Source organism: Pygocentrus nattereri, chromosome 8 (assembly GCF_015220715.1).
Source record: "Pygocentrus nattereri isolate fPygNat1 chromosome 8, fPygNat1.pri, whole genome shotgun sequence".
Lineage (NCBI taxonomy): Eukaryota > Metazoa > Chordata > Actinopteri > Characiformes > Serrasalmidae > Pygocentrus > Pygocentrus nattereri.
The window spans coordinates 17,121,670-17,138,745 of NC_051218.1; the positions used below are offsets into that span (position 1 = coordinate 17,121,670).

Sequence of the window (17,076 nt, forward strand, 5' to 3'; positions counted from 1 at the left end):
TTTGTATTTTACTAGTGTTTTATTCTGGAACTTAACACGTATTTTACTTTCCATTGTATTTTATTTGTTCAAGTTGGATTTCTAACAACAAACTTGGGGTTGGAGTTTACTTACTAGTTAGCTTACAAGGAAGGGTCTCTACTACAAACATAACTTGCTAGTTAGCTCACATACAAACGACTCGTATTCTAAATAAAATCCATATTACCGAAATGGTTGTGAAAACTGCATTTTTATCTGAATTGTCATCAGTTTACTGCACAACATCGCTACAGAAAAGTCCTGACTCTGCTTTATGTGGCACTTACAAGTGTATATGCGGTATTTCACAGCCAGCGTGAGAGAGGACTTTTATTCTGAATATTACTTTTTCTCGGCGGTCTTATGTGTGTACTGTCAAATGCATGTAGCTTAGCCATTCGCCCGTTTATGCCAGATAGCTAACTAGCTAGTTAACCAAGTTCCTTTCAAAATGTCATCAGTCGAAGAAATCGAAGAACTCCCCAACTCTGTGTCGGACGCAGTGGAGGAAGAAAGGGCAATTAGCGACAATGTCGAAGGAGAAGCAGACATGGAAGACGACGAGCCTCAGAGAGGAGGAGGATATTTGTTTTACAGGTAAATATAACGTTAGCAAGTGTTCTCTCACTGGATGCTAGCTAGATAGCTAGCTGCTTAACCTAGCTCTGTAACTTTAAGCTGGTCCGTTATAACACCACGCGTTTGCCTTAAAATCGAATTTCCGGCTTTAATAAGATGTGCCTTTTCGAAGAATTGAGTACAGTGCTAAGGTTCATTCATCTTGGGTAATTGGAGATTTAACCGTAAAGCTACGCTGGTTAGCCGGTGTTCCAGTAGCAGTGAACGATGAGATGAATTTGACTCTTGGTCTCATCTTGTTAGCTGGCTACACTAGTGTTAACTGACATTGATATACCATCAACATAACATCAACATAACTAGTTAAGTCTCATTCTTTTGTTTTCAAAGGAATAGGAGAGAATGGGCAGATCTGGAGCCTGTTCCTCAGGACGACGGGCCCAACCCTGTGGTGAAAATAGCCTATTCAGACAGATGTAAGTATATCTGATGAGAGTTCACACACATCCATTTTGGTATAAGACCGCAGGCGCTCTGATCAATAATGGTTTGTCTTCTACAGTCACCGATGTGTATGACTACTTCAGAGCGTTGCTGAAGAATGATGAGAAAAGTGAGCGAGCATTTGCTCTGACCGCTGAAGCTATTGACCTGAATGCAGCAAATTACACTGTATGGTGAGTTTGTGGATACTTTGGACAATGGGTGATGATAGTAAAGTACACTATATGGCCAAAAGTATGTGGATACCCCTTCCAGTTATTAAGTTGATTGAGGGATGCGGGATGGGGGTGAGGCGCAACTGGTTTTGGAATGATATGGCCAGGAAACTGATATAGGTGTGATGGTCAGGTGTCATCATACATTTCATCATTTCATCGCTTACAAGTCATTGCTAATGTTTTCTTGGTATTTTGTGTGCTGGGTCATGTCTATAGGCATTACAGGAGAGTACTGCTGCAGGCTTTGGAGAAGGATCTGCGAGAAGAGATGAAGTATATTTCAGCTATCATAGAAGATCAGCCCAAGAACTACCAAGTCTGGTAAAACACCAGTTCATCAATCATTTAAGTCCAGCAGCTTCCTTTAGTAGTACATGGGAAAATGCTACAGAACATGTTGGTCTAAAGTGACAGTAGTACCGTGTATGAAGATCTGCAACAGTGGTGCAAAAGGTTTGTCTTGAGGTCACAATTCAGTGCTTGTGGATGGCCAAAAAGACAAAACAATATATTAATAAAGAATGTGAGTATGCTTTAATTTAGAAGAAATGTATTTTTTCTATAACATTTCACTGTATTAAAAATATTTTTAAAAATAAATTTAAAAAATCTCTCAGGCATGAGGGAGTAGGATTAGGGCAATTTGGCCAAATCAAACATTCTTTTGTGTAAATGATGGCCTGCATGTCACACTGTGTCCCTTAGCCCTGATCTACAGCGTGCCCATTTAGTATTTTGATTGTGTATATTCTCTGAATTCACAAACAGATTTGCATTTTCTGTTGTTTTATTAAAAATCTGTAGTCTCTTATCACCAAAGACTCTGTTACATGATTGTTTTAGTGATGAAACTCACTTTTTAACCAGTGTAGTTTCATTGATTTGAAACTTTTCTTTACAGTTGCTGTCTTGCAAGCTCAGAACATATGAATCAATATCAAATTGCAGATATACACTTTAATGGGTTGATGACCAGTTAACCAACTTGCAATTATTTTGCAGATCATCATGTCCTTGTATTGTGTTCAATTACCTGTTTAATTGATGAAGCTAAGTCACTCTGTTAATTACAGAATATATTATTTGATTTTGTCTATATGTACTTATGGCAATGCTTACACCCACTGAGAACCTGTATTTGGGCTGCTTCTTTGCGTTTTGTGTTTGACATTTTTGTTAGTCTATAACGTTAAACGTGTGTAGTTAACATACAATCCGTGTTTGCCTCTTGATATGCTGTATTCTCTGAATTGATATGTTTGCAGTATTGCATTATTGTTAAAACCATTCAGTTCTTGTGACACCCAACCTCTGTCCTTGTCTAAAGGCATCATAGGCGCATGGTGGTTGAGTGGCTTAATGATCCATCTGAAGAGCTGCAGTTCATAGCAGAGATCCTCAGTCAGGATGCCAAGAACTACCACGCATGGCAGCACAGACAGTGGGTCATTCAGGTAAAGGTCCACATGACCTTACGCTATACAGTACAGCTTTTCTTTACAGCCTTGCAAACTTCTAGTAAGTGGTATGCCTGTGTTGTTTGGAGTTTGGTTTGTTTTGAAGCAACGGCACAGGAAATCATAAGCTATTTGAGGGTAAATCTTAGAATAGTATATGTTGCGGTAGCCTGTTCAAATCTTCTGATAATGATGCTGTAAGAAGTGAATTGCAAGGATAAGGTAAGATATTTTACATAATGAGAAATCACTTCAGCAAAATTGTTCCATATGAGGGAATGGAGCATCAAATGACCAACAGTAACCTTTGTGGTAGAATAGGGAGCAGTTGCGAAGCATGAGGGTCAATGTCTGTCTTCTCTATTGTGATACCTTCAGCAGATGATGTTGTTAAATCTGTGTTAAATCTTGTATCAACATCAGATACATGTACTGTAGTGAAAATGAATTAAATATAGTGGCATCTGCTTCATTTTTCTGTTCAATGTGTTACTTAGGTCCCTTTACATGGCATATATAAACACAATGTTTTCAGCTCATTTCTCAGAGTGCAGAGTTCTTATACAGACATGCACAGGTAAATACATTTTTGTTGAAGCTGTTGGGAGAAATAGTCTTTTTGTTTGTTTCCAGGCTCATTGTGGTATCCATGACTGCTAGTTTGTGTGAATGACTTTATCAGTATATAAGAAAGGTGGTGTATATCTAATGGAAATACTTCAATGTATGCCTTTCTCTGTTAATATGATTATTGCATGTTATTACATGAACTAGTATATGCACAAAAAAGTGAAAATGGTGGCCTGGAAGAAAAATATAATGTTGAAATTTAAAAGGTCTCAAACTCGGGTAATGATGCTTCTTACTGCATTTTGTAGATATTTAGATGTACCACAGTTGTGTGTCTGTTTAATGTGGCATAGAAAACTAAAGTGTACTGAGGTTGGCTTATTTTTGTTAGCGCACTTTTGTAATTTAGTGCAAGAGCCTTTTCAATTTAAAGGAAGGTGAGTAGATGAAAAAAGCAAAGTAACATGATTTTCCACTTATTGCAGATGTAGTACATCAGGCCAGACAAGTTTGGTTTCCAAATTTTGCTTCTTTATTTGAGAACAAGAGCTGCTAGGATAATGTTGCTAACAAACATTGGAAAACAAATCTAAACTGTTTGACAAGGACAGAAGACAATCGGTCCAGATAGAAGCAAGACCTGAAATTAGAGGAGCTACATGCAAGACAGGTGGTTGGGATGCAGCAGCAAAGTGTGTGGACTTGGTGGGAACAAGCTACAGGCTGTAAGATCTCTTGGTCTGACTTCTGGCAGGCAGAACGCTCAGGATAAAGTTCTTCATCCAGTCGGTGTATGATGTGTTGATCAGTACATCAAACCTCTTCAGTTGGGGCTTGAGTGAAATGCCACTTTGTCAGTTGTGCCAAAGAAGAGGAACGTTGGAACACATCCTGAGCTGTTGCCATAAAGCGCTAGGGAAAGCTTGCCTGGTGCACCTGGTGCTGAAGATGACAGCTGGAAACTTTTAGCAATGTCCTTGAATGGTCCAAGAAATTACAACCACTTAAAAAGGCCAGTTCATTTCTCCCAGCAGAATCCTAGAGAATCCAGAGTTTAAAACTAGCAAGGGGCATACATAGTACAGCAAAGGACCGGCAACTGAAGGTGGGTCTCTGGTTCCCTAGGAACATCGCAGAGAGCACCCTGTGCCCTGATATCGTCCTATTCTCAGGAACAACAAATTGAGTGCTGGGGCTCCTGAGTGGCACAACTGTCTAAGCATTGGCCATATCATTAGAAGAGAGTTTGATCCCTGGTGATGCTTTAGCCATCCTTAGCTGGAAGTCCAAGAGAGCACAATTGGTGTCACTCTCTGGGTGGGTAGGACTGGTATGCCCCCATCACTCTTTGAGATGCTGGTGAGCGCAGGTCTCTGTTATTTGGCTTAACAAAACCAGAGTGGTTGGTGCTTTCCTCCGAGCGCGTTCAGCTGTCCAATGATGTTGCCTTAGCAGCAGTTTAAAAAGATGCGATGGCTCATTGCAGAGGTCTTGGTGGAAGCCTGTGCTGCTTTTTGTCCTCATCGCGCTGGTAGTATTGTGTGATTGAGGGAGTCATAACTAGTGGCTGGAATTGGATATGACAAAAGTGAGGAAAAAACAAAGCTAGTGCTATTTCTGGAGCTCACTGAGCCCAGTGAGAGGAAGAAGGCCAGATACGCAGGTCTGGTGGAATAGTACTGCCAAGGGGGGTGGCAAGATAGATGTGTGCCTATAGAGGTCAGCTGCAGAGGTTTTCTTAGCTAAACACTTTGCGAAGCATACAGCCTTCTGGACAATACAGGGCAGAGCAAGAGAGGAGCCATTAGAGAAGATGGCTCTGGATTAAGAGGGCCGATCCATGGCACAATACTTGGACGCAGGCTCATAGTAGATGGTTGGGTTGCCTGGAAGAGGCAACTATCTGATAGTTGTATGATCTGATCAGATGATGAGATCAGATGATGATATGATCAGAATCTGATAGTTGTATGATCTGAAACACCCAGTGGTCCTAGGTACGGTCACTGATGATGTGCCCAAGAACATCACATGATGTAAGTTAAAACTGATGTCATTCTGCACAAGATGACAAAGGATGGTGCTAAGTAAGACCTTAGTAATCGTCAGGTAAAAATGAGCATTACATACATGGAGCTTTTCTAAGTTAGCTTTATTAAACTTCCCTGTTGCTACTTTGTGGTTCATTACCAAAAATCAGTTTGCATGTGTCTGTGTCAGTAGGAAATCGGTGGCACAGTGTCAGACTGCATTTCATTGTTTGTTTTTGCAAAATGGAATGAAACACCTCATTTTCATAGGTTTATTGTTATTTCATATACAACTTTTAACTCTCCTACAGTAATCAAGCCTAAGATATGCCCCTGTGCTGAATTTAGGTAGGTTATCGATGCAAACATATGAATAATTTGATATGTATTTGTGGAAGCGATTAGTGTAATTGTTGACAGTGTTTGTTAGGACCATAGACCTAGCAGCTCCAGTTCAATGCAAAAGAGGCAAAACACCAGACAAATTATTGGCTGATCGACTGCATTTGGGGTAAGTGGAAAATTAAATATAGAAACCATTGACTACTTCAAAGACCACTTAATTTGTACCTTTTTAATTTGCTGAATTTGGTTCTGTAGCTGGAGGCTTTGGAACATGTCGTAGCTGTATTATATTTGTGTTCACGCTTTTGTGAGCAGTGGGGTAGTGAAATAGTCTGTATGTAAGTGTAAAACTTGAAGCAGAAAGCTTTTGGATGTATTACAGCATGCTTGTTTGTGTGATTTCAGACGTTTAACCTGTGGGATGGTGAGCTGGAGTATGTAGAGGAGCTGTTGGAGGAAGATGTGAGGAATAACTCTGCCTGGAACCAAAGGCACTTTGTTATCACTCATACCTCGACATACTCTTCTCCTGAAGTACTGGAGCGAGAAGTGCAGTGAGTGATGCAGTTACACCAGGACAGTTTTGTCACAGATATGTCACCATTAAACAAGGATTATCCCTTTTCTTCCAAAAGTGGATAGATTTTGGTTTCATTTTATGAGTATTAGACTTCATTCGTTTTGTTTGTTATTTTTACAGTGACTGAATAATTATTACAGGTGTTTATTTATTCTCTCTCTTTTTTGGAAAAAGGTACAGCATAAAACAAATCAAGAAAGCACCCCACAATGAAAGTGCCTGGAACTATCTGAAAGGGTATGTGTCAGTAAAAGTTTCATTTTGCTTGTGAATGTTTATGAATCTTCACATTTGTAATTTGTATGGTCCTATTTATGTTCCAGCAGTGTAATGTCAAAGCACAAACAGTAGATGGTACCATTTACTGTTATAGTAGGTTCAGAGCCATTCCTGTGGATTTCAATGAAAGAAAAGGGAATAGCTCACTACACCAAAACAGCCTTTTAGCCTGGAACAACTTGCATACTAGCTTGCCTAATTTTCCAATCACAGTACAATGTGCAATATGCTGATCAGTTTTATATATGCCAAATGGAGATTTTATCTAAAACATATTTAGAATACAATTGGTGTCTTCCTAGAATTACACTATAGTCTTTTTTTCTTGGTTAATTTTGACTCTCATTTGTCCTTCAGTTTTACTGTATTGTCTTTGATTCCTTGTATTTTTATGAATCACTCTGTAAAACACTGTGTGCATCTGTGTTTAAAAGGTGCAGTTATTATTTATTTATTTATTTATTTATCTTTTGTTTGTTAGTTTGTATAATTATGGACTAATAACCTTGTGTGTGGTTTGTGTGGGGTAGGATTCTGCAGCCTGGAGGGTTGTCGTCGTACCCTGGACTGCTGGAACAAGTTGAAGAACTCCAGGAATCATTCTCTTCTCCGTACCTGCTTGGGTTTATGGTGGACTTCTTCGAGGACACACTCGAGACCAACAACACCAAGTGCAACCAGACGGAGACACTTAACAAGGCCATGGAGGTAAGCTCAAAAGGGGTTGTAAACTCGCAGCCCCCTCCTTTATTTGGGTTTGCCGTAAAGAATACTAAGTGTAGTATAAAGTGTGAAGGTATACACACTTGCATTTGTTTCTTGTCAAATAAATATAAATATATAAATAAACAGAAGAATTTTTGTGTAGAGCCTCTAAGGTGTTAGAAACAGAACCTCTGGTGCTGCACCAATTCCCTATGACTGTGTTTATAGGTGCTGTCAAACTAAAGTGTAAAGTTAAAAAAGAGGCTAAACTGGTACCAAAAATTATGGTATAGACACATTGGCATATGACACAGTATTAGGGAACTGATTTTTGCTTGCTTATCTTGTTTCTGTATGTTTGCCTAGTTCACATATCAGAATGTTGGGAAGTATCAACATCAAAGATTTTGTAAAAGTGTGTAGCAATCTGTCATACAATTGTCTAGCTTCCTTCTTTGGACATACACGGTTTGTCCAAAGGTTTGTAGATACCTGCTTAACCAACGTTACTCCAACTCATCCTAGAAGTATTCTGTGGTGCTCCATCACTCCAGGTTTACTTTTTCACAGCACAGTACTATCAACATTTGTACACTTGGCATTGAGCATGTTAAGCTTAGAGTCTTGAGTGGCTGCTCCACAGCATCCAGTTCTGTGGACAATGCATTTCTATGGGTGCAAGTGTTACCGAATTATTGATTATAATCCATAACAGCCATGAATCAGTAGGTAGAATCTTTTCTTTTGTTTTTATATGCAAGTTCTGCTGTCTGAAGTGTGATCTGAAACTCCAGTCCTGGTTTTATTTCACTCACACACTCGGCAGTGAGCTTTCCATAGGTGACCGTTGGACTGCCACTTAAAGAAAAAACACCATAAACTGTTTTTTTCTTCTTAATTAGAGCTTAATGTTTAGTCATTGCAAGATCTTTTCCCACTGAGTTGGGGGTGGGGGGTGGGGGAGGGAAATGAAGAGGAAGAAGATATGGATTCATTAACCAGAACTGAAGTTAAGTTTTAACCAGTGCAGTTCAAGCACAGACCTTAGGTAACAGGGCTGAACATTTTTTGCATATCAAAATAGAAATTTAAGACTGCAGCCTATTTGATGGACAATGTTGTCTTAGCAGTATTGTCTTGAGCAGGGTGAATGTAAATGTAATAACACAGAGCTTGTGAACTGCCCGGAGATGAGTTCTGACCAGTCGGAAGCAGTCAAATATACATGTTCTTTCACATCACAAGTGGCAGTATGTCGAGCCACAAACATTATATGAACTGTAATTATAAAACATCATTTAAAAAATTATAAAAACAGCCTGGAGTGCGCTTTACAGAAAATAATCACAATTCAAACATGGTCACAGTGACGTCATTTTTTGATTGGAGGAATTGCAGTTAGATCCTTACTGTAGTGACATTCTGCTAAAAAGTTCATCACCGGCTCTCAGAATAGCTCTACAGCAGCAGCAATGTGTGAGGGGGAGTTTGAGGATCTTCTTCAACGTTGAACACTAAAAGGAGTGAACAGATCATAGGAGCAAACAAGAATAATGAAGTAAAAGACTGTATCAGCATTAATGTGTATGTTTTCAAGAATTATTTTTACATGCTTTTTGTTGCCTGTAAAACTCAGGACTTGTGGTAAAAGGCCTTGTGCTTGATGTACTGAATATGCTACTATAAAAAATGTATGAATAATTTTGTTCATGCGTATCGATATTTCAGAATTGCTTATCGTTCTAGCCATATAGAAGCTGAGTACAAGCTGTGTTTGTGTAGTTGTACGACTGTGTCAGTGGGTGCACCCTAAAAAGGATGAATTAGAAGAGATTTCTGAATGCTTTTGTACATATAGTGTACTTTTAATGTTATGACTGGATAAACAAATACACAGAAAAGGCTCTAAAATAGGAGCACTGGGCTAAATGATTTTGACACAAAGGGCAGATCTGAAGAATTTATAATGCTTTGTTTAATCATGTAAAAAATTAAAGAAGGCCTACTCACGGCTACGTACAAAAGGAAAAAGAGCATATTAAATTTGATAGCTTTCTCCAGTGCAATCAGATCATTTAATCACTGACATGAATAGAGAGCTATTATAACGTCGGTGAGGTGACTGTGAGAACCACATGAAAAGAATTTTATATTAGAGAGGATTACATTTAGTCAAGAAAGTGCAGATCTATAGAATGGAAGGCATATTATGCAGGAGAGTATTACAACCGCTTGCATCCTAGAAAGAGGAACATTCACTAGGTTTGATCAGGTTGTCTTTGATATGTTCTTAAAGTTTAACGAGGGATTTTATTTCTCTTTGACTCGATTTACCCATAGCCATACATATTTCATCAGGCTGTTTTGATATTTTACGATTGGACAATCCATATGAAAATCGTTTTGAGACCTGTTTCCATTTTGATCAAAGGGAATCAGATTTAGAATTGAAATGCCAATGTTTTGTCAGAGATGCTGAAATATTAACCTGTTGAATGATTGATCAGGAACAATGAACACTCTGTACACAGCAGAAGGGAAGGAAAAGATGAAGAATGAGAAGGAGGAAGAATCTGAGACGTGCACTTGCACTGCGTTCATTAATACTGATATATTCCACCTCTCCCTCCCTCTCTTTTTCTCTGTCATGTAATCCAGCGATGGCTGTGGTGTGCTGTTTGAGTGGCAGCACTTGTGTTGGATGAATATATGGCGGCTGTGGTGGGGTTAATGAGGTTTCAGTGCACTGTGTTTGCTACACTACGTTGTCATGATGATGTGGATGATTGGAGTTTTGGGACAGAAGTCCTACTTGATTTTCTGCTTTTTGTCCCTTGCAGAGTGATATGACACTGCAGATACATATTTCAGCAGCAGTCAAACTGTTGCGATTCTCATAAAGAGAGATGGAGAATAATGTAGGCTTTTTCCAACGGTAAACGGACAATAAAAAATGAATGTCCTCTGTGAGAACAGACTTCTGTTACTGTAAAATAGACAAAGCAGTGATCTAAGAATGCAAGTACATGTAGCAAATACACAAAGATTCTGTAATTAAAACATTACAAAACAGTTGTTTTCCTCTGCAGCTCCTGCTTGAGGAATTGTGTTATGGAAACAAAGCTACAGCAGTGCAGAATTGGAAGCAGTGACCTTTTTAGGTAGAGTATGAAATGCTGAATATTGACAATCGTTAGCAGTAGGGTTGCTTTTCCGGGAGCTAAAGGGCTTTTACTGCCTCACTGAGAGGTCTAGTTTTCCCATAGGAATGCAACAAACCATTGTGTTTTCCTGTGTGAAAATGCCATGTCTTTGCCAACCTGCCTCTGATGAAGTTTACTATTGATATTGAGATCATTGTTTACTAAATCACTGATTTCATTGTCTTAATAGAGAGTCCATTAATCAATACTGCAGCATGTTAACTGTTTAACAGTCTTCTCTCCCCTTCCCTCTCCATCTCCCTCTCTGTCTGGCTGAGACTGTTCATGTTTGGTCCATCATGATTATCAAAATTTACACAGTTAACACTGACAGCTAACTGCTGTATATATAAAATTGTAATTGACAATTTTATTGTCTTTTTTATTAATTGTGTGCAGCTATTGGAGAACAAGCCTAAAGTGGTCAAATGGGCTAAATTAGCTGTCTTGCTTCCTAGTTGTCAATACTTAGTATCTTCCAACTGAAAACAGAACCAGTTTAAGCTCAAATAAACAAACATTACTGAGTGCTGAACTTTTATTTTTGTAAGACCCATGATGTGGCTCTTTTAAATGTGTTTTCTGTTTTCTTTTATTTACATGAATTTTAATGGATGAAAATGCATCCACTTTACATGACAGTGGGGAAAAGTCTGAATGAATCAGTCAGTGCTTGGATTTCTTTCCAAATACATGAACATATGACAAAGCATATTTCCAAAAAAGTTGGGAGTTTAAATAAAAATAGAATGCAATGCTATGCGAATCATGTAAACCATATTTTTAAAGGAAAATACTACAAAGACAACATATGTTAAAACTGAGAAATTTCATTTTTTTGAAAAAATATATGCCAATTTTTAATTTGATGCCAAAAATGCGTTCCAAAAAAGTTGGGTAAGGGCATCTTTACCACTGTGTTCCATCACATATTATTTTAACAACACCCTGTAAGCATTTACATTTACAGCATTTAGCAGACGCTCTTATCCAGAGCGACTTACAAGAAGTGCTTTGTCAATCTAGAGAAAGTATCTTTGCTAGCTACCAATAGCTTAGAGAAAAGACAGTCCTGGGCTCAGATACTGCTAGAAACAAAATGTCACTGCAGACACAGAGAGAAAAAGGAACACGGAACTCTGTGCCATTCAATGCAATACAATTACAATAAAATACAGTACAATAAACTACAATACACAGTGCAATACAATAAAATATAAGTGCAGCTTATAATTCAGTGTTCATTTAAGTGCTGTGTAAAGAGATGAGTCTTCAGTCTACGTTTGAAGACAGCAAGAGACTCTGCTGTTCGGACAGTCAGTGGGAGTTCATTCCACCACCTGGATGCCAGTACAGAGAGCATTCTCAACGCTTGTCTTCCGTGCGCCTTGAAGGATGGCGGGTCAAGCCGAGCTGTATTCGAAGCTCGAAGGGCTCGTGGTACAGTTCGAGATTTCACCATTGCCATCAAGTAGGTAGGGGCTGGTCCATTTTTGGCTTTGTAGGCAAACATTAGGGTTTTAAATCTGATGCGTGCAGCTACAAGGAGCCAGTGAAGGGAGCGCAGCAGTGGGGTGACGTGGCTGAACTTGGGCAGATTGAAGATGAGCCGTGCTGCCGCATTTTGGATGAGTTGCAGAGGCTTGATGGCCTGCATGGGAAGACCAGCCAAGAGGAGTAGTAGTCAAGCCTTGAGATAACAAGACACTGCACTAGCACCTGGGCGGCCTCTTGGGTGAGGAAGGGTCGGATCCTTCGGATGTTGTACAGGAGAAACCTGCATGACCGAGTCAGGTTCGCGATGTGAGTTGAGAACAATAACTGGCCATCCAGACTCACACCAAGACTTCTTGCCTCTACAGATGGAACAATCAGGGAGTTCTCGAATGAGATGGCAAGATCATGATGAGGACCTGTAGTTGCATGGATGAATATCAGCTCAGTCTTGCTGGGATTGAGCTTCAGGTGGTGAGCTTCCATCCATGAAGAGATGTCAGACAGGCATGCCGAGATGCGACTGGAAACCTGTGTGTCAGAGGGTGAGAAAGAAAACATTAGTTGAGTGTCATCAGCATAACAGTGATAAGAGAAGCCATGAGAAGATATTACATCACCAAGAGAGCTAGTGTAAAGAGAAAAAAGAAGAGGACCCAGGACCGAGCCTTGTGGGCACCAGTGGAGAACCTGCATGGAGAGGATGTGGACCCTCTCCATGTTACCTAATAAGAGCGATCCTCCAGATAGGATTTGAACCTCTTCCACGCATAGCCAGTGATTCCAAGGTTGGTGAGGATGTCCAGAAGGATCGTCTGGTTGACTGTGTCAAAAGCTGCTGAGAGATCAAGAAGGATGTGGACAGATGATAATTTGGCTGATCTTGCAGATTGGAGGTTCTCAGTCACTGCGATGAGGGAAGTTTCTGTAGAGTGTGCTGGTTTAAAGCCAGACTGGTTGGGGTCCTGGAGCTGGTTCTGTGTGAGAAATAGAGAAAGTTGATTATAGACTGCACATTCAAGAATTTTTGAAAGGAAAGAAAGATGTGATACCGGTCTGTAGTTGTTGACATCAGAGCTGTCAAGCATGGGTTTCTTCAAGATAGGGAGTACTCTTGCAGTCTTGGAAGTTGATGGAACTTCGCCTGATGCCAAGGACTTGTTGATGAGAAACGTGATGAAGGGCAGTAGGTCCTCAGAGATTGACTGAAACAATGCCAATGGGATGGGATCCAGTGGGCAGGTGGTTGGGATTTGATCAGTTGAAGGACAGCATCTGTGGAAAGAGAAGAAAAACAGTTTAAGGGATTGAGAATGAGATGATGCGGTCTAGTGGAAGGAGTGGGGACAGAGGGAAGGGGACAAAATCCTCAGGGGTGAGAGAACAGGGTGCAGGGGGAGGAGGAGGGTTGAGAAGAGAGGAGAAAATGTTGAAGAGCTTGCGTGGATCAGATGCTGATGCTTTCAGTTTCCCTTTGTAGAAAGATGACTTTGCAGCAGTAACGTTGGGGAACTGAGGAGACGCTGCTGTAGTTCTGAAAATGAAATGTTTTCTCATTGTTTGATATAGGACTTCAGGTGTGCAACAGTTCAGGGTCTCCTTTGTCTTATTTTTCATTTCATGATGCGCAAGTGTTGACTTGACTGGACTGCAGGCAGGCCAGTTTAGCACCTGGATTCTTTAACTACGGAGTAATATGTGAGTAATATGTAGTTTGGCATTTTCTTGCTGAAATAATCAAGGCCTTCCCTGTAAAAGACATTGTCTGGATGGCAGCATATGTTACCAAAACATGTATATATCGTTCAGCATTACATGGTCACAGTAAAGTTTATATGTGGATTCAGCTTTGCATTTTAGAGTTTTATCTTGGATTTGTGGAAGCAGCAATGAACTGTTTTCACAGACAGTGGTTTTCAGAAGAGTTCCTGAACCCATGCAGTGATTTCCCCTAGAGAATCATGTCTGTTTAATGCCCAAAGATCTTGGCCAGCAAATACTGGTTTTTGAGCTTTGTCCCTTGCATGCAGAGATTTCTCCAGATTCTCTGAAACTTTTAATGACATCATGTACCTAGTTGTTGAAAAGCAAAAGTTCTTTGTTATTGAATGTTGAGTTATCCTTGAATTGTTGCACTATTTGATTTTGCAGTCGTTCAGAGTGGTGAACCCCTGCTCATCTCTACGTCTGAATGACTCTACCTCTCTGGGATTTTTTTAGCAACTTTACCAGCCTTTTGTTGCCCCTGTCTCTACTTTTTTCGTGTTGGTAGCATCAGATTCAAAATAGACATATTTTTCAAAAAACTATAAACAGTTTTTCAAGTTTCAACATATGATTTGTTGTCGTTGTACTACAGTGCATCCAGAAAGTATTCACAGCACTTCACCTTTTCACATTTTATGTTACAGCCTTATTCCAAAATGTATTAAATACATTTTTCTACACACAATACGCCATAATGACAAAGTGAAAAAAGTTTGAATGTTTTGCAAATTTATTAAAAATATAAAAACAAAGTAAATCACATGTACATAAGTATTCACAGCTTTTGCTCAATGCTTTATTGAAGCAGCTTTGGCAGCAATGACACCCTCAAGTCTTTTGGAGTATGATGCTACAAGATTGGCACACCTATTTTTGGGCAGTTTCTCCAATTCTTCTTTGTAGAACCTCTCAAGCTCCATCAGGTTGGACGGGGAGCATTGGTGCACAGCCATTTTTAGATCTCTCCAGAGATGTTCAATCGGGTTCAAGTCTGGGCTCTGGCTGGGCCACTCAAGAACATTCACAGAGTTCTCCCGAAGCCACTCCTTTGTCATCTTGGCTGTGTGCTTAGGGTCATTGTCCTGTTGGAAGAAAAACCTTCGCCCCAGTTTGAGATCCGGAGCAGGTTTTTCTTCAAGGAGGTCTCTGTACATTGCTACATTCATCTTTGCCTCAACAATGACTAGTCTCCCAGTTCCTGCTGCCAAAAAACAACCCTACAGCATGATGCTGCCACCACCATGCTTCACTGTAGGGATAGTATTGGCCAGGTGGTGAGTGGTGCCCGCTTTCCTTCAAACATGACGCTTGGCATTCAGACGAAAGAGTTCAATCTTTGTTTCTTCAGACCAGAGAATTTTGTTTCTCATGGTCCGAGTGTCCTTCAGGTGCCTTTTGGTAAACTCCAAGCAGGCTGTTTTGTGCCTTTTACTGAGGAGTGGCTTCTGTCTGGCCACTGTACCATACAGGCCTGATTGGTGGAGTGCTGCAGAAATGGTTGTCCTTCTGGAAGGTTCTCCTTTCTCCACAGCAATGCTGAAGCTCTGTAAGAGTGACCCTTGGGTTCTCGGTCACCTCCCTGACTAAGGCCCTTCTGCACTGTATTTCCAATTAAATTTAGGGTTTAAATGATTTGCACATCATTGCATTTTGTTTTTTTATTTACATTTGGTGCAGCATCCCAACTTTTTTGGAAATGCGATTTTATGATATGGCAAAATACAAGACATTTTCATGAAACATGATGTCCATCATTTATTTTTTTCTGAGAATTAGTAAGTTGGAGCAGGTAAAGTAGAAAGTGTCACATAAAAATAAAACACTATATAATAAAATATTACAGTGTGATTCATGAGCATAGTTTTTTATGCATCAATTGTATGTAAATGCTGGGAATTCATCTGAAGAACATCTTTAGAATGAAATTCAAGTATGTTTTATGAACGAGACCGAAATGCCTTTATCTGATTTCTTTAAAACCTGATGACTTTTATATTACTACTTGAGTCGAATATAAATATTCTAACTGTTCTCTCTCTGTCTTTTTTTTCCCAGCTTTGTGAGCTGCTTGCCCAGGAGAAGGATACTATTCGGAGAGAATACTGGCGCTATGTGGCCCGCTCCCTTCAGAGCAAGTATGGCTCAGGAGAAATTCCATCTCCGCCCTCCTCCAACCCTACCCCCATGGAGCAACAGGAGACCCCCAACAATGACTGAGAGAAAGATAAAAAACAGAGCGAGTGAACCACATATGTGGATAACTGGTTATAGTGAGCAAGGCCTGAGAGACCCTGACTGGACTCTGTGTGTATGTGCAGTCTGGTTTTACCACATTGGTAAATCCCATTACATAGCATTTGCAACTCAAGAGAGGCTTTGTGGTCTCTGTCTAGTCATGTAACAAGACTTAAAAGACTGCAAAGAATCAGTCATAGTTTACTAGCAAAAGACTTATCTATGAAGAGGAGTTTGGAAATTCAAACCAGCAGATAATGGCTCTCAGTAACAGCGATCTTTGGTCTGCATCCAAACTCTACAGGGGGGGAAAAGTCATTTAGCAAAGGAACTGTACAAATATTTAACTAAGCTGCAAATATAGACAAAACCTCTGTTGCCAAAACATTCACTAGGCTGTATTACAAAAATTTTGCATTGCTCCCAACTGTATTGTTTTTTTTTTTTGTTTTTTGTTTTCCTTTTGTATGCTTAGAATAAATAATAATTAACACCAAGTAAACTGGAGGTGTCATCTTATCATTGTATCCTATATTGTTCATGTAGAGGAGTAACTGGTTGTAAGCAGGCAGTCTTCCCTGTGATAAAATACAAGACTGCTCAGGTGTTAGAAAATTAAAGTGGAATTCCATCAGTTTACTTGCATTTTTGCTAAACTTCTGCACAATTCAGTTGTTGAGATTGTGCAGTCAGAGTGGATTGATGTGCATTGGTTCCTTCTAGAGAAAAGTACTCTTAATACTCAGATTTCTTTACATTAGCAGTATAGAAATCCAGGGTTGCACTGTCTACAGTGCAGATATTTTAGTACTATCCATTTTATTTACTGTCCAAAACAACAGGTAAAAATATGTGACTGAGTTTAGGTAGTTGATGATAAAATAGTGGTAAGTCAGACAAAATGATGTTTCTATGTTTGCTGCTTAGCCCTGTAACACTTATGTACATGGTCATGAATATTAGGGGAAAAGTGCATTTTAGGACAAAGCCTTTTCATAACTGTCATAAAACAGTGGTTCGGGTATGAAACAGTATATTCTTAACCATGTAAAATAATGAATTTGTGTGAGGTACCTTTAGGAATTGTAG

At 39.6% G+C, this 17,076-nt stretch overlaps 1 protein-coding gene across 2 annotated transcripts; it reads left to right on the top strand.

Annotated features, from left to right (window-relative positions):
• The first annotated feature begins 372 nt into the window (after positions 1-372).
• On the top strand, positions 373-16,506 carry fnta (farnesyltransferase, CAAX box, alpha). Of its 2 annotated transcripts, none has more exons than XM_017704078.2 (9): positions 373-618; positions 991-1,076; positions 1,163-1,277; positions 1,539-1,643; positions 2,650-2,776; positions 6,130-6,278; positions 6,479-6,541; positions 7,114-7,291; positions 15,808-16,506. In XM_017704078.2, the coding sequence occupies exons 1-9, from the start codon at positions 473-475 to the stop codon at positions 15,967-15,969; spliced, it is 1,131 nt and encodes a 376-aa protein (XP_017559567.1). In that variant the 5' UTR covers positions 373-472; the 3' UTR covers positions 15,970-16,506. The 2 variants fall into 2 exon arrangements, with proteins under 2 accessions (XP_017559567.1, XP_037396197.1); XM_037540300.1 differs by lacking the exon at positions 15,808-16,506 and adding an exon at positions 10,378-10,455.
• Positions 16,507-17,076: the final 570 nt, after the last annotated feature.